Raw genomic sequence first — 18,423 nt, 5'->3', positions numbered from 1 at the left:
AACATACCATTATGGTATCGAATGGAAATTATAATACAGCCATTAACTTCAGCATCCCATTCTCCGTATAGATGTGGCAAATACATTTCAATCCCATCCCTGTATCAGTTCCAGACACTGTATATTAATGAAAGCAATATACAATCTTTAAGTACACAAGCAAATTGATACCAGGACATTAATGATGTTCTTGTAGCTGGGTTGATGCACCTCACTGGCACTGTACAATAATCTAATCAACATTGCTTTAGTGCAGTACTAAGTACCATATTTCTCACAAATGTTCAAGACCAATCATCCAAACAGTTTAAAGACCTTACATGCTGATGTGAACATTGATGTTTCAATGCTGCTGTTTGCTTTAGTTTTGGTTTAGCAGAAACAGGCCCTTCGGCCCACCAAGTCCCCGCCGATCCGCATACACTAACACTATCCTACACACTAGGGACAATTTACAATTTTACCGATGCCAATTAACCTGCAAACCTGTACATCTTTGGAGTGTGGGAGGAAACCGGAGCTCCCAGAGTAAACCCACTCAGGTTACGGTGGAAATGTACAAACTCCGTACAGACAGCACCCATAGACAGGATCGAACCCGGGTCTCTGGCCCTGTGAGGCAGCAACTCTACCGCTGTGCCGCCGTGCCGCTGTTGAAGACAAGGTCCCAGGAGAACATAGAACAGCACAGTTCAGGAGGATGAAGGGTGATCTTGTAGAGGTGTAGAAGATATCATGAAAGGAATAGATCGGGTAAATGCACATTCTTTTATCCAGAATAGAAGAATCAAGAACATAGGTTTAAGATGAGGGGGGAATTTAAAAGAACCTGTGAGGGGTGGTGGGTGTATGGAATGAACTGCTGTAGGAGGTAGTTGAGGCAGATAATATCGCAACATTTAAAGGACAATTGGAAAGGTACATATATAGGAAATGTTAGAGGGATATGGGCCAAACGCAGGCAGGCGGGACATGTTGGTTGGTATGGGCAAGTTGGGCCAAAAGGCACGTTTCCACATTGTGTGGCACGAACAGACACTTTGGCCCAAAATACAGTATCTGTGCCGAACATGATGTCTGGTTAAACTAAATGATGTATTTAGCAAAAAAAAAAAGACAAAGTGCTAGAGTAATCCAGTGACTAGTGGTGTGCCACAGGGTTCGGTGCTGGGACCCATTACTGTTTATCATCTATGTCAATGATTTGGATGATAACATACATGGCAAGATTAGCAAGCTTGCTGATGATATAAAAGTGAGTGGTTTTGCAGATAGTGAAGATGGTTGTGAGAAATCGATTGGTCAGGTGGGCTGAGGAATGGTTGATGGAATTTAATACAGAGAAATGTGAGGTGTTGCATTTTGGGAAGTCTAACGTGGGCAAGACCTACACAGTGAATGGCAGGGCTCTGGGGAGTGTTGTAGAGCAGAAGGATCTAATAGTACAGGTGCATGGTTCCTTGAAGATGGAGCCGTAGATAGAGAGGGTGGTCAAAAAGGCATTGGGTACATTGGCCTTCATCAATCAGTGTATTGTATAGAAGATGGGAGGTCATGTTGCAGTTGTATAAGACGTTGGTGATACCAGTATTGTGCTCAGTTCTGGGCAGCATGTTATAGGAAACACTGTTTCCAACCCGTTACTCTACCCTCCCTTGTAAAACTGGTTACCACCATGAAACCTACTACCTGCCCCCTAGACACTGTTCCCTCTGCCCTTCTGAAGGACGTCATTACAGCCGGTCCCAGCATCCTCACCATCTTCAACAGTTCTCTGGCCACTGGCACTGTTCCTACCTGCTTCAAGCATGCGGCCCCTCCTGAAAAAACCTAACCTTGACCCCACCTTGCCAAGCAACTACAGACCTATTTCAAAACTTTTCCTTTCAAAAGCCCTTGAAAAGGTAATTTTAAGTCAACTCATGCCTCACTTTCACCAAAATACTATCTTGGAAACTTTCCAATCAGGTTTCAGGGCCCACCACAGCACAGAGTCTGCCTTGGTGAAGGTACATAATGACCTACTGCTCACCGTTGACTCCGGCGACTGTGCAATCCTGCTCCTTCTCGATCTCAGCGTAGCATTTGATACAGTCGACCACACCATCCTAATTGACCGTCTCCTGTACGGGGTTGGTATTGATGGCACTGCCCTGAGCTGGTTCATTTCCTATCTCAAAGGTAGGAGTTTCTCTACTAAAATAGGCAACTCTTTCTCCTCCCCAGCTAGCCTCTGCTACGGGGTTCCACAAGGTTCCATCCTTGGCCCCATTCCCTTCTCCCTGTATATGCTCCCCTTAGGCTAAGTCATTCAAAGGCACATCATTTCCTTCCATTGCTATGCAGACGATACACAACTCTATCTCCCCTTGAAGCCTAAAAAAATGATCACATCTACTTAATCTTATCCACTGCATCGGGGATATAAAGTGTTGGGAGGGCCCAGAACTTCCTCCAACTAAACAAGAGTAAGTCTGAGGTCATCCTTCTCGGCCCCTCAGACTCAATCAAAATGATAACAGGCAGCCTTGAAAACCTTACCCCATTACTCAAACCTCACGTCAAAAACCTTGGCGTGATATTTGACTCAGCGTTGAAATTTGACAAACAAGTCAATGCCGTGGTAAAAGCTAGCTTCTTCCAGCTTCGGACAATAGCTAAAATAAAACAATTCCTCCAGTTTGACGACCTCGAAAAGATCATCCACACATTTATCTCCTCCCGCCTAGATTACTGCAACTCCCTTTACACTGGCATCAGCCAATCTTCTCTGTCCCGCCTGCAACTGGTCCAAAACGCCGCAGCGAGACTCCTGACGGGCACCCGAAAAAGAGACCACATCATCCCGATCCTGGCCTCTCTCCACTGGCTCCCTGTGCGGTTCCGAATAAATTTCAAGATCCTTCTTTATGTTTACAAAGCTTGCCCCCACCTGCATCAAAAGACTGCTTACCCACCACACCTTCTCCTGGTATCTCAGATCGGCCGACTTGGGGTTACTGAACATCCCGCGGTCTAGGCATAAGCTCAGGGGCGACCGCGCCTTTGTGGTTGCAGCTCCTAGACTGTGGAACAGCATCCCTCTTCCCATCAGAACTGCCCCCTCCATCGACTCTTTTAAGTCAAGACTTAAAACTCATCTTTACTCTCAAGCCTTTCTTGACGTCCTCTGAGGGAGGGTTATATGTATGTATTTATGTATGTACTTAATCTATGAACCAATGTTGTATAACGTTAGTACCTCCACCAATGTAAAGCACTTTGGCCAACGAGAGTTGTTTTTTAAATGTGCTATAGAAATAAAAATGACTTTGGATATAGCAATGGAAATAGAAAAGATTTATGAGGATCTTGCCAGGACTAGAGGGTATGAGAGGTTGAGTAGGCTGGGACTATTCCTTGGAACATAGGAGGATGAGGGTTGATCTTGTAGCTGTGTATAAAACCATGAGAGGAATAGATCGGGAATAAATTCCAGAGTCTCTTGCCCAGAGTAGGGGAATTGAGGACCAGAGGACATGGTTTAAGGTGAAGGGGAAAAGATTTAATAGGAATCTGAGGGGTAACTTTTCACACAAAGGGTTGTGAGTGTATGGAACAAGCTGCCAGGGGAGGTAGTTGAGGCAGGGACTATCCCAACATTTAAGAAAAAGTTAGACAGGTACATGGATAGGACAGGTTTGGAGGGATAGGGGCTAAACACAGGCAGGTGGGACTAGTGTAGATGGGACATGCTGGGCGTTGTGGGCGTTGGGCCGAATGGCCTGTTTCCACACTGTATCACTAATTCGGTGGGTGAGACATTGGGTAGGGTCGGGACCCATTTCAGACCCTTATCTGAAGAGGATGTAGTTGAGTCAGGTACTATAACAACATTTCAAAGACACTTGGACGGGCACTTGGATTGGAAAGATGATAGGGAATGGGCCAAACGCAGGCAGGAGGGACGAGTGTAGATGGACCATGTTGGTCGGTGTGGGCAAGTTGGGCTGAGGGGCCTGTTTCCATGCTGTATGACTATGACTATTAACACACAAGTACCGATACATCGGAGTTAGACAAACAACAGCTTATTTTGGAGAGGAGGAAATACAGCTTTTATGTCCACTCTCCTCGGCTGCAGCTCATGAATCATTTACAATACAAGCAGAAGACATTTTACCTGTTTGTAAAGCCAGCCTCTCACAACGACTGGTGCGTTTGGGTTCCTCTTTATAGACTGCTCCCTCTTGCCAAAGTTGTGGACTTTTCCGCTTGACTTCAAAACCTAATTAGAAATCAATATATCTGAATTAAGATAACAAATATCATTGTGTCCGTGGTCAGGTCTCTACTAGAAACGACATCTTATCACATTTCAGCCTATGGGATTATCGCAAATAGAGAAACCTGCAACATAACAGGGAGGCTCAGGGTTTAGAGTTGCTGCCTTACAGCGCCGGATACCCAGGTTCGATCCTAACTACAGGTGCTGTCTGTACGGAGTTTGTACGTTCTCCCTGTGACCGCGTGGGTTACCTCCCACACTCCAAAGACGTACAGGTTTGTAGGGTCATTGGCTTTGGTATAATTGTAAATTGTCTCTAGTGTGTAGGATAGTGTTAGTGTGCAGGGATCACTGGTTGACACAGATTCGATGGGCCGAAGAGCCTGTTTCCACACTGTATCTCTACACCAAACTACACAGCCTACTTTAAAAACACGATTTACAAAGTGAACCTCAAATTCTTTCCATACAGCAATTCAACCTCCAAATTAGTATTAGTGTCTCACTCATGAAAGGCACTAAGAAGCCAGACTTCTGTTTGCAGACTTCTCATCAGCATTCAACACCATGCAGCCACATATTTTGGCTGAGAAGCTCATCACCCGCTTCCACCTCAACCACCAACTCACTCTGTGGATTATAGACTTCCTCACCAACAGATCACAGAGGGTGTTGGTGAACCACACCTTGTCCGACACCCTCTTCACCTTCACTGGCTCTCCACAAGGCTATGTCCTCTCCCCACTTCTCTTCATTCTCTACACTGATGACTGCAGATCCACCCAGCCAAACTGCCACTTCGTAAAATTTGCTGATGACACAGTTCTCCTGTCTCTTCTTCCCAGCCACACACAACATCACAGCTCAGCCCTGCAGGACTTTATAGTATGGTGTGAAAAGTCTTGTCTTGAGCTAAATATAAGCAAAACCAAGGACATGATTGTGACATTTTCCCCCCAACAGAGACAGATGGCTGAGGCAGCCACCACTATCATCCAGCAGGAGCCAGTGGAGATAGTGGAGGTATACAAATACCTGGGAACAGCCTTCGACAACCTGCTAAGGTTTTCCTCTAACATAGAGGAAATCCTTAAAAAGTGCCATCAGAGACAGTACCTACTCAGGAAGCTGAAGTCATTTGGGATTAACAAAGACATTCTCACTACATTCTACTACGCATTCATTGAAAATGTAATAACCTTCTCTTTCACTAGCTGGTTCCACTCCATCACCCTGCAAAACAGAAACCGCCTGTTGAATGTGGTCAAGGTCTGCTCAAAAATAATTGAGCAGCCCGTCCGAACTCTCACTGCCCTATGCGACCAACAGTCTTTAAAGTTAACACGCAGGATTCTTCAGGACCCCTCTCACATCCTGTTTGCTGAGTTTGAGTGGCTCCCCTCAGGACGCAGACTCCGCTGTCCGGGTTGCCGGACACAGAGGAGGAAGGCAACCTTCATCCCCAGGGCTGTCCAGCTTTTTAATGCTGATCACTGACTCATGAACATATGAAATGAAATAACCTTCTATATTCACTTTTTAATTGAAGCACTTAGAAAGCATTTTAAAACTATTGCTATGTGGTGAATGTTGATGTGTGATTGTGCAGTGTGTCTGTGAAATGCGTGTGCTGGTTGATTGTGCAGTATGCGTGCTGCTTATGTTTGTTGATTGTGTCCCTTTTTAAAAAGCTACTGTAATGCGCCTTTTTAAATTCCCCCTCGGGGACGAATAAAGTGCTTTGAAACTTGAAACTTGAAACTTGAAATTGCAATCACAAATTTCTCCACAGCTGCTGAAACTAGTGAATTTTTAGTTGTAGAGATACAGCATGGAAACGGGCCCTTTAGCCCACCGTGGCCACGCCGACCATCGATCACCCGTTCACACTAGTCCTACATTATCCCACTTTCTCATCCACACCCAACACACTAGGGGGGAATTTACAGAAGCCAATTGGCCGACAAACCCGTATGTCTTTGGGATGTGGGGAGGAAACCAGAGCACCCGGAGGAAACCCACAAAGTCACAAGGAAAACGTGCAAACTGCACACACAGACAGCACCCGAGTTCAGGATCAAACCCGGGTCCCTGGCGCCATGAGGTAACGGCTCCACCCACTGCACCACTATGCCACCAAATAATACCATGAAAATGCAATCAAGCTTACTTTGATATTTTTTAAGATAACATCTAAATAACCGGCTCATTTTATGTACTTTATTGCAGCCCTCTATTTCATTCCTTCAGAGTACGCAATTATGTTAATTCTTATTTACTTCCACAGTTTACAGGCCATTCGGGATATGCAGTAGATGGCAGCCTTTCCAGCCACAACTAATGAGTCGATAAATTCATGGGAAGGCACGTTGAGTCAGCGGTAGAGTTGCTGCCTTACAGCGGTAGAGACCGGGGTTCGATCCTGACCACGGGTGATGTCTGCATGGAGTTTGTACGTTCCCCCCGGGGGTTTTCTCCGGGTTTCCTCCCACACTCCAAAGGCATACAGGCTTGTAAGTTAATTGGCTTTGGTAAAATTACAACATTGTCCCAAGTGAGTAGGATAGTGCTGGTGGACAGGGATCGCAGGTCGGCACGAACTCGGTGGGCCAACAGCGTTTCCTCGCTGTATCTCTAAAGTCTAAACTCTAGATAAAAATGATCAAGGACTTGCAGCATGTAAAATGCTAGCTGCAGATATGTTTACGATGCTCCAAGAATCCAACACTTGATAACATTTCCTCTACCTAACTTCAATGTCCTTCTGGGGGAGGGAGCAATTGAATGTTAACTCAGTTACGCGCAAACAATACCTGACAAATAATCACTCATCAAATACTCAGCGTGTCTGCCAGTGACTATGGAGAAACTGAAGGCTTGAAGCTGATACCCTTTCAACAAAATTAACCACAGAAAGATATTGTGCTTAATCATGCCAGGAGACTACAGAGAGTGGTGGACACTGCCCGCTCCATCACAGGTACTGACCTCCCCACCATCGAGGGGATCTGCACGAGGTTTAGTTTAGTTTAGAGATACAGCGCGGAAACAGGCCCTTCAGACCACCAGCGATACACGCACATTAACACAATCCTACACACACTAGGGACATTTTACATTTATTGAAAGCCAATTAACCTACAAACCTGTACATCTTCGGAGTGGGGGAGGAAACTGAAGATCTCGGAGAACACCCACGAGGGGAGAACGTACAAACTCTGTACAGACAGCATCAGTAATCGGAATCGAATACGGGTCTCTAGCGCTAAAAGCTCTATATGGCAGCAACTCTACTGCTGTGCCACCGTGCCGTGCCTGGTGTTGCCAGGGAACTGTCAGCATCGTCAGAGACTCACTCTATTCCACTCCTGCCATTGGGAAAAAGGTACAGGAATTTGAAAACAGTGACCACCAAGTCTCACAACCATCAAGCTGTTGAACACTACGAAATGGCTGGTCATCCAAAATACAATAAATTAAAAACAATAATTTTGTGTAATCATAATCGTTCCAAAAACAACGTCCATAGTGCAAAGAAGATCATAGTTGTTTAGGTTAGTGTTGTGCAAAACACAAAGTACAAGCTCAGCGGGTCCGGCAGTGTCTGTGGAGGGAATGGACAGGTGATGTTTCAGGATGGGACCTTTCTTCAGATTACTGGCAGTAGGGGGGAGTGAGATAGCTGGAAAAGAGAGGTGGGTGTAGGACAAAGCCTGCCACAGAGAGCAGTGGAGGCCAAATCACTGGATGGATTTAAGAGAGAGTTAGATAGAGCTCTAGGGGCTAGTGGAATCAAGAGATATGGGGAGAAGGCAGGCACGGATTATTGATTGGGGACAATCAGCCATGATCACAATGAGTGGCGTTGCTGGCTCGAAGGGCCGAATGCCCTCCTGCACCTATTTTCTATGTTTTCTATGTCTAAGTGATGGGTGGATACAGGTGAAGGAGTTTTCAATAGCAGACGAGTGTTGTGTCATGTGCAAGAGCCTGATGGTTGCTGGGAATACTGATGGAGTTTCCTGTGTTAAGCAATGAGTTCAAATGAGATACATCAAGTTTCAAACCACTGGTATAAAAAGATCTGCACTGCAACTTCTTTCACACCATTGGAATGTTTTTGTTTCTCAAATGATCCTTATTTCAAGCAGAGTGAAAACAAACAGAGCAAGCATAACAGATGCACACCCATGATCTAACAGGAGGGAGGACTGTGCTAATTGAACATGAGAACAAAACCAAGTAGTTCATGCTGATCTCAATCCTTGGGGCTGTTTCAGTGACAATGTTATTAATTAACAACAAAATTATAATCCTGGCTCCAACTGCGCCCAATTAGTATTCACAGGGCAACTGTACCTCCAGCTCTACAGTCAACAAAGCTTGGTTCCTTTTTAAATATTTAATGCAATGTCATATCGCATTAATGACTTGCAGCTTTAAATATAGCACTCTGGCCAGACCAAGAAGAGAATCTAAACTGGGCAAGTAGCAACAAAGAACTACCAGTGCTGATTAATACACAAAAGGACACAAAGTGTTGGAGTAACTTAGTGGATCAGGCAGTATGAGATCATAAGTGATAGGAGCAGAATTAGGCCATTCAGCCCATCAAGTCTACTCCGCCATTCAATCATGGTTGATCGATCTCTCCCTCCTAACCCAATTCTCCTGCCTTCTCCCCATAACCCCCGACACCCGCCATCTCTGGAGAACATGGATAGGTGATGTTTTGGGTTAGAATCCTTCTCCAGTCTGATCAGTCTCAAAAAGTGGCCCAGTGCAAAACATCATCTATCCATGTTCTCCAGAGATGCTGCCTGACCCGCTGAGCTACTCCAGCACTTTGTGTCTATCCATCTCAAGTGGCGAGGTACTTACAGTGACCAATGAACCAAAAGGACACATATGATTAATGGCCCTGTCTCACGGTGCGAGCCCACCCACGAGTGATCCCGAGTTTAAAACAAATCAAACTCATGGTAATCACGTAGAATTAACGTAGCGGGAACGTCGGAACTCGTAACACTAACGGCAGGTACTCGGGAAACTGGTTAGCTCGTGAAAATCTTTCAACATGATGAAAGATTTCCACGAGTCGAATTTACTCTTGAAGTAAAAATGTTAAACTTTTAAACTCGTTGTAAGAACGTAGTAGCTCGTGAGTTTACCGTAGTGATTCGTGAGTCTACCGTGGGCGCTCTTTAACTCAGCGGGACGGGCAGCATCTCTGCAGAGAAGGAATGGGTGACGGGATGATGTTTCCAAAATCCTGCTGCGTCTTTGTGTTACTCCAGCACTGTGTGTTCACTTTTTGTCAACCAGCATCTGCCTTTTCTTGTGTATGACATTATTTGTATCCGTGGCAGTTGATTGTCGCTCCCTTCAGTTTCCCAGCGGGTCGGGACGGGACTGGAGTTGGGAGGAAATGGTGGGGGGGGGGGGGGGGGGGGGGGGGGGAGAGGAGAGTGGGGGAGGGGGGTGTGGGGGTGACTTAGTACAGGAGACAAGTGTAGGAGAGTTGTACTGCCTGTGTGGGCAGACACTTTGGTAGTGATTGCCCATGGGGTTCACTGTCGAGTGCAAAAAGATTGTGTGTGGATTTGGTATATCTGGGTATTGAAGGCGTTTCTGGTCTGCAGTGTGCAATAGTCACCAAAATGCACTGCATCTTTAGAAAGGAAAAATACAAAACATGTCAATGGCCTTAGTCACGGTGCTGTACAACACGGAAACAGGTCCTTCGGCCCAGCTTGGCCGTGCCGTCCAAATTGGCATCTTGGGGTAGTCCTATTTGCCTGCATGTGGCCCATAGCCCTCTAAACCCTTCCCATCCATTTATCTGTCGTTAATAACTTCAAGAAAATATTAAGTCTACGTGAGCCTGCTTCAGTTTCCTGGGTCCAACTCAGAGAGAAGTCTCCCCCCTTTCCAGGGTAAATCGCTCCACTGTTTATAATGCTCTCTGCATTATGAAGTTTACTCAGAATGCAGAAGAGTCGTGACCTGAAATGTCATGTGTCTGTGTTCTCTAGAGATACTGCCTGACCCGCTGTGCTGCTCCAGCACTGTGGGCCGTGTATTGTAAACCAACATTTGCAGTTCCTTCTGAGTACACACTTGTTAAATGAATGCAAACTGCTTGAACTTTCTCTTAATTAACTTAAAAATGCATATTTTGAGCTTTCTGAGACACAATTGCTGCATCAAGTTTACGTCAGTTTAGTTTATTATTGTCATGTGTACCAAGGTACAAAGAAAAGCTTTTTTGTTGCGTGCTACGCAGTCAAAGATTACACATGATTATAATCCAGCCGTTCAAGGTGTACAGATGAAGGACACAGCATTTAGTGCAAGGTAAAGTCCGATTAAAGGTAGGTCAAAGATCTCCAATGAGGTTGATACACGGGTCAGGTCCGCACTCGAGCTGGTGAGAGGACGGCTCAGTTGCATGATAAAAGCTGGGAAGAAACTGTCTCTGAATCTGGAGGTGTGTGTTTTCACATTTCTGTACCTCTTGCCTGATGGGATAGGGAAGAAGAGGGAGTGACCGCGGTGGAAGATTACAACCTTCACGTGGTCCGCTTTGTCTCGATTAATGCAATCGACTTGACGTGCACAAACGGAAGATCAAATAGAACAAGTTGTCTAACAACTTTAGGCTGTGCACGCAACATGAAAGAAGAAGAAGGGAGTGACCGGGGTAACACTGGTCCTTAATTATGCTGCTGGCCTTGCCGAGTGAAGTGTATGATGGAGTCGATGGAAGGCAGGTTGGTTTGGGTGAGGGTCTGGGCTATATCCACAACTCTCTGCAATCAAAATATTTACCTGCGGCACTCATCATGCGGTGGTGTATCTGTGGAATTATTTGCCTCAGAAGGCTGTGGAGGCCAGGTCAGTGGATATTTTTAAGGCAGAGATAGATAGATTCTTGATTAGTATGGGTGTCAGAGGTGAAGGCAGGAGAATGGGGTTGAGAGGGAAAGATAGATCACCCATGATTGAATGGCGGAGTAGACATAGTGGGCCGAATGGCCGAATTCTGCTCTTATCACATGAATCTTATGACCACACAGACTAATAAGTGGAACAAGACTGATATTCTGCGCGGTCAACAGGGCTTCTGAATGTGAAGGTACACAAAAATGCTGGAGAAACTCAGCGGGTGCTTCTGAATGTGGTTTACTTCCTGTTGAATCACTAACTCCAGTGGGGGAGAAAACAAATAGCAAACCTGTTGCTTAACTTTCTCATTGGCCATGACCTCCATAGACTTTAGTTCTTTAGTATACGGTGGACGCCACTTTACACCTTCCACAGATTCCACACAGTAGCCAAAACAAACACACGCCAACCCAGTAGCAAACTAACTGCACAATTTCACTGGGTAACCTCACAAAGGTTTAAGCCAACAATCAAAACAAGGTCACAAATTGTTCCATACAGCAATGTTGCTCAAAATCGCTTTGAGATCCTTTCAAGAAAGCCAAGAGTCAAGAGTGTTTTTTTGTCATATGGCCTGAAACCGAACAATGAAATTCTTACTGGCAGCAGCCCAACTGATAAGCAGAGTCATAGAGTGATATAGTATGGACACAGCTCCTTCAGCCCAACTTGCCCACACCGGCCAATATGTACCAGCTATATTGGTCCCACCTACCGCATTTGGTCCGTATCCCTTCAAACCTGTCCTATCCATGTACCTGTCTAACTGTTTCTTAAACATTGGGAGTCCCAGCCTCAACTACCTCCTCTGGCAGTTTGTTCCATACACCCTTTGTGTGAAAAAGTTACCCCTCAGATTCCTATTAAATATATTCCGCTTCAATAGACATTAGGTGCAGGAGTAGGCCATTCGGCCCTTCGAACCAACACCGCCATTCATTGTGCTCATGGCTGATCATCCACAATCAGTACCACGTTCCTGCCTTCTCCCCATATCCCCTGACTACGCTATCTTTAAGAGATCTATCTAACTCTCCTCTTGAAAGCATCCAGAGAACTGGCCTCCACCGCCTCCTACGGCAGAGAATTCCACAGACTCACAACTCACTGTGTGAAAAAGTCTTTCCTCATCTCCATTCTAAATGGCTTACCCCTTATTCTTAAACCCTGGTTCTGGACTCCCCCACCATCGGGAACATGTTTCCTGCCACTAGCGTGTCCAAACCCTGAATAATCTTATATGTTTCAATAAGATCCCCTCTCATCCTAAATTCCATAGTATACAAGCCCAGCCGCTCCATTCTATCAACATATGACAGTCCCGCCAACCCGGGAATTAACCTGGTGAACCTATGCTGCACTCCCTCAATAGCAATAGGACCTTAAACTTATGTCCTCTGGTCCTCGATTCACTTACTCTGGGCAAGAGACTCTGTGCATCTACCCGATCTATTCCTCTCATGATTTTTTACACCTCTAGAAGTATTACTCTATAGCATATTACTGTAAAACCCATAATAAACAACAAAAATATTTCAGTATATATTAAAACTAAGAGACAAATAGACAATAGTAATGCAACGACTATTACGCAACAGAAATTCTGCCTTTACACCGTAGACTGCGTGCATGTGCTGTGCTGCGCAGGTTTCCTGGCGGGTTTTTCAAAGATGAATAGTGATTGCCTGAAGAGTTTCTCGAAGCAAGCTTACAAGGAAAATACCAAAATAATTGATAATGGCAGACCAATGCCGGAACTTAACGAACTTCAACAGCGCAAAGGAACAAAAATAATGAGAACATTTAAAACAGCTTGGTACAACAGGAAACAAAGAGAGAAGAATGGATTTTGTGTACAAATAATATGGTAAGTAAATTTCTTTGAGCTCTATGTTTTTAAATACTTTATTAAGAGATAGGACCTATTGAAGACAAATTACATGATAAAAGTCGAGAGAACAATCTGCGCATGCGTGGTTTTCACGTTTTTTAAAAGCCACTGCCTACCCTAACTAATTACTCATGGCACGCGCCTGCGACTGATCCACTATGCAGCCCCGATGGAGGCCAACTTAGAATTCCACAGCCCCTGACAGTAAAGGAAGCCCTACCTTTGAAATGGGAGTGATTCCAAGCGCAGATGTGGTCCCTCCTGTGGAAGCCTCACTAACCATACTGTACGGCCTTTGGGCGGTCTGATGCTGCGACATGTGGACCCCTGGTCTGAAAAATAAGCAAAAAAAATCAATTCTAGATTCAAATGTTATTCGGCATTGTGTTGTTGCATTTTGTCCTGGTTTAACCAGTAGCAAATAGCATTCCATCAACACACGTCTGTGGAATTTACACAGAGAACGTGCCCCAAAGATACAATTGCAAAACTAATACATCAGGATAATCAACTCAGACAAAGCTTGTTTTAAAAAAGGTAATGAAGTGGAACTGACTGTAAAAATAAAACCTCAAATGCCACTGATAGGATCAAGCATTGAAACAATTTACTGGTTGTTTCATGATATGTCCAGTTTCTGGACTTCACTGGATTTAGTGTTGAGAGATACCGCATGGGAACTGGCCCTTCAGCCCACTGTGTCCACCCTGACCATTGATCACCCGTTCACACCAGTTCCATGTTAAACCACTTTCTCATCCACTCTCTACATACTGGGGCAATTTACAGGGGGCCAATTAACCTACAAACACGCACGTCTTTGGGATGTGGGAGGAAATCCACGTTGTCACAGGGAGAACGTGCAAATTCCAGGCACACAGCAGCTCTACCAGTTCCCCACAAGTGATTCATAGAACATAGAACAGTACAGCAAAGAACAGGCCCATCTGCCTACAATGTCCATATTGAACATGATGCCACGATAAATTCATCTCCTCTGCCTGCATGTGATCCATATCCCTCCTTTCTCTATTTACTTATCTGCCTATCTAAAAGTCTCTTAAACACCACTATCATATCTGCCTCCACCACCACCATTGGCATCGTATTCCAGGCCCTCACCATCCTCTGTGTAAAAAAATGTGCCCTGCACATCTCCATTAAACTTTGCCCCTTTCACCTTAAAGCTATGCCTTCTAGTCTGTGATATTTCCACCCTGGGACAAACGTTCTAACACTCCCCTATCTATGCCTCTCATAATTGCATGTATTTCTCTCAGGGCTCCTCTCAAACGCCAGCGTTCCAGGGAAAACAATCCACGTCTGCCCAACCTTACATGTTGCAAGAAGGAACTGCAGATGCTGGTTTACAAAAAAAGACACAAAGTGCTGGAGTAACTCAGCGGGTCAGACCCCAAATGGAAACATCACCTATCCACGTTCTCCAGAAATGCTGCCTGACCAGCTGAGTGACTCCAGCACTTTGCCTCTCTCCTTGTGGCTAATACACCCTTATCCAGGCAACATGGATTTATATTTGCACCAACGACTCAAAGATTTGTTTTAAAATGATGCAGAAAGCAAGATTGAGATCAGGCCTGAAGAAGGGTCCTGACCTGAATCGTCACCTGTCCATGTTCCCAGAGATGCTGCCTGACCCGCTGAGTTACTCCTCCCGCACTTTGTCTCTTTCCTTGAGATCAGCTTCACATAATAACATCAGTATTGAAGATGAAGGCATAATTCGACTCACTTCCAATCTAAACCATCAGCTCACTAACGAGTTCGACTCACAGCTTAATTCATTGTTGCCACAACACTGAATGCACGATCTTCTTCGGCAGCAGCATGCAGAGGCAAATATAAGCGTGGTTGGTCCTCAGCTACGTTTCTGACTTGTAGCTGCTGTATACCTGGTGCGTATATTCTACATCCGCTGCTGCCATGGCAACCGAATGCATGGGACATGACAGAGGCCGGGTCTGTTCTCAGGGGCACCATTACTGCCGTCTGAAGCTGCCGTGATGTGCTATTGCGCTACACACTCTCGTAACATAAACACTATCCATCGTTTCTTACCCTTGAACTAAAATAAAACTCACCTTTTACTTCCAGAATTTTTAATATTCAACTGGCAAGGATGCTGATAGCAATACAAGACCACATTTTTTTTTTAAAGGCTAGAGGGTTTATATTTTAAAGTGAGAGGTACAGATGTATATAAAATTATAAGAGGCACAGATAAGGTGGACAGTCAGAAACTTATATAGGAAGGGTCTCAAACCAAAACGTCACCCATTCCTTTTCTCCAGAGATGCTGCCTGTCCCGCTGAGTTACTCCAGCTTCTTGTCTGTCTACAGTCAGAAACTTTCTTTCCCCCCAAGGTGGAAATAGAAACATAGAAACATAGAAAATAGGTGCAGGAGTAGGCCATTCGACCCTTCAAGCCAGCACTTCCATTCAACACGATCATGGCTGATCATCTAAAATCAGTACCACTTTCCTGCTTTTTCCCCCATCTCCCTTGATTCCTTCAGCCCTAAGAGCTAAATCTAACTCTGTCAAAGATTAGAGGGCATAGTTTAGGGTGAGATGGACAAAGTTTCAGCAGTTCCTTGTTTGCACCCTTGACACCCATGTGGCCACCCGGGGTGATATCTCTTCCCTTGTTTGAGGGGTGTCCCCACCAGACGTTGCCCCCCGATGACCAGCAGCGGAAGGACCCGAAACTGTGGTCCCCCCCACAGAGCCTTGGCGTTGGCTGCACCGAGCTTCAGTGCGTCCTTCAGCAGGTACTCCTGCAGTCTGGAGCAGGCCAGTCGGCAACATTCCCTGATGGACATCTCGCTGTGTCCACATAAAGACTCCCGGCTTTCCCCAGCGGTAACAGCCAGCTTGTTCAGCAAATCAAGAGGTGATTGAAGAATCAACTCACCACAAACGTCAGATGTTCCATGATTATACCCAGAGCAACTTTCAACACCAAGAACACATTGGGTGGCACAGTGGCGTAGTGGTAGAGCCACTGCGACACAGTGCCAGACACCCGAGATCCTGACCTGGGCTGCTGTCTGCGTGTGGAGTTTGCATGTTCTCCCTGTGACCTTGTGGGTTTTCTCCGGGTGCTCTGGTTTCCTCCCACATCCTAAGACGTGCGGGTTTGTAGGTTAATTGGCCCTCTGTAAATTGCCCCTAGTGTGTAGGGAGTGGATGAGAATGTGGGATAACATAGAACTAGTGTGAACAGGTGATTGATGGTCAACATGGACTCAGTGGGCTGAAGGGCCTGTTTCCATGCTGTATCTCTAAACTAAATTAAACTAAACTACACGGATGTAAACAGTTATCCACTCCCATCCATCATTTATTGCATTAAAATGTTATCCATGTTATTAATGAAGAATGACTGTGTAATTTGCATTGGTTAATAAAGTCGGACACTACACCTTTGTTATAACATTCCTCATCCCCACACACTCCAGTGCTCTGTGTTCAAGCACTTACCGCTCAAAGAAAAAAACTTGGTTTTGCACTCAACTGGTTAGTTTCGATAGCATGACCAAACCCAAATAATGGTTGAAACCTTTCATAATATTTATTCTGGAAGGGCTAACTGAAATTCTCATATTCATGGGCGGTACAACAGTGTAGCGGGTGGAGTGGCTGCCTCACAGCGCCAGAGACCCGGGTTCAATCCTGACCTCGGGTGCTTTCTGTATGTGGAGTTTGCACGTTCCACCCGTAACTGCGTGGGTTTCCTCCCGGTGCTCTGGTTTCCTCCCACATCCCAAATACACGATGGTTTGTAAATTAGTTGGCTTCTGTAAATTGCCCCTAATGTGCGGGGAGTGGATGTGAAGTGCAGGAAGGAACTACAGATGCTGTTCGAAGATAGCCACAAAATGCTGGAGTAACTCAGCATCTCTGGAGAGAGGAATGGGTGATGTTTCGGGTTACAGGTTTCGTGTCTGAAGAAAGGTCTTGACCCGAAACATCAACTAGTCTGTGGGTGATTGATGGTTGAGGCAGGCTTGGTGGGCCAAAGGGCTCACTGTATCTCTACACTAAACTGTGGGTCGAAGGGCCTGTTTCCATGTTGTATATCAAAAACTAAACTCGAACTACTGCTTGTCTGAGCTGTATCACTGGAGGTACAAGATGTTATCCGCCACTAAGCCACTAATTATAGTATGTATATTTTCCTGCAAGCACTGTACTAAGTGGGTCTGTACATGTGTGGCCTCAATCAACTTGCCCTGCAAATGGCAGATCTTACCAGAACCACTAATCACAAGCAACAGTCTTCAGTCTGTTTTCCGAATAACAAGGTAACCGCAATGCTAGCATTTATTTCAAGAGGGCTAGAAAACAAAAACAGGGATGTAATGCTGTGATTCTGTAAGGCGCTGGTCAGGCCGCATTTGGAGTATTGCGAGTAATTTTGGGCACCATATCTGAGGAAGGATATGCTGGCCCTGGAGATGGTCCAGAGGTTTACAAGAATGATCCCAGGAATGAGTGGGTTAACATACGATGAGCGTTTGATGGCACTGGGCTTGTACTCGATGGAGTTTAGAAGAATGAGGTGGCACCTAATTGAAACATAATAGTGAAAGGCTTCGATAGAGTGGATGTGGAGAGGATGTTTCCACTAGTGGAAGAATCTGGGACTAGAGAGCCTCAGAATTAAAGGATTTCCCTTTAGGAAGTAGATGAGGAGGGAATGTCTTTAGTAGAGGGTGATTAATCTGTGGAATTCATTGCTGCAGAGGTTGTGGAGGCCAAGTTAATGGATATTTTTAAGATAAATTCTTGATTACTGCAGGTGTCAGGGGTTACGGGGAGAAGGCTGGAGAATTGGATTAGGAGGGAGAGATAGATCAGCCATGATTAAATGGCGGAGAGACTTGATGGGCCGAATGGCCTAATTCTGCTATCACTTAGGATCTTAAGATCATTAAACAGAATAGAAAGTTTCATGTAGGCACAAAGAACTGTAGATGTTGGTGCACAGTAAAAAGACACAAAGTGCTGGAGTAACTCAGCAGGTCAGGCAGAAAATCTGGACAACATGGATAGATGACTTTTGGGTCGGGACCCTTCTCCTTTAGTTTGAAAAGGGGTCTCGACCCGAAACGTCACCTATCCATGTTCTCCAGAGATGCTGCCTGACCCATTGAGTTATTCCAGCACTTTGTGTCTTCTTTGGTAAACCAGCACCTGCAGTTCCTGATCACTAGAATTAGTGCGACCGAGTGATCGATGGTAGGACTGGACGCGATGGGCTGAAGGGCCTGTTTCCATGTTGATTCTTTC

The 18,423-nt window shown here is 45.3% G+C and overlaps 1 protein-coding gene across 1 annotated transcript in view; it reads right to left on the bottom strand.

Moving 5' to 3' along the window:
- The window catches only part of plekha7b (pleckstrin homology domain containing, family A member 7b), a 308,621-nt gene that overhangs the window by 114,677 nt on the left and 175,521 nt on the right, over positions 1-18,423 (bottom strand). Inside the window, exons 5-6 of the mRNA XM_055649873.1 lie at positions 13,327-13,438; positions 4,163-4,267 (exon numbers count right to left, since the gene is read on the bottom strand). Coding sequence (XP_055505848.1) covers positions 4,163-4,267; positions 13,327-13,438 — 217 coding nt within the window. The remainder of the gene's footprint in view (positions 1-4,162; positions 4,268-13,326; positions 13,439-18,423) is intronic.

Source organism: Leucoraja erinacea, chromosome 18, assembly GCF_028641065.1.
Source record: "Leucoraja erinacea ecotype New England chromosome 18, Leri_hhj_1, whole genome shotgun sequence".
Classification (NCBI taxonomy): Eukaryota; Metazoa; Chordata; class Chondrichthyes; order Rajiformes; family Rajidae; genus Leucoraja; species Leucoraja erinaceus.
This window is presented reverse-complemented; position numbering and strand designations above follow the sequence as displayed.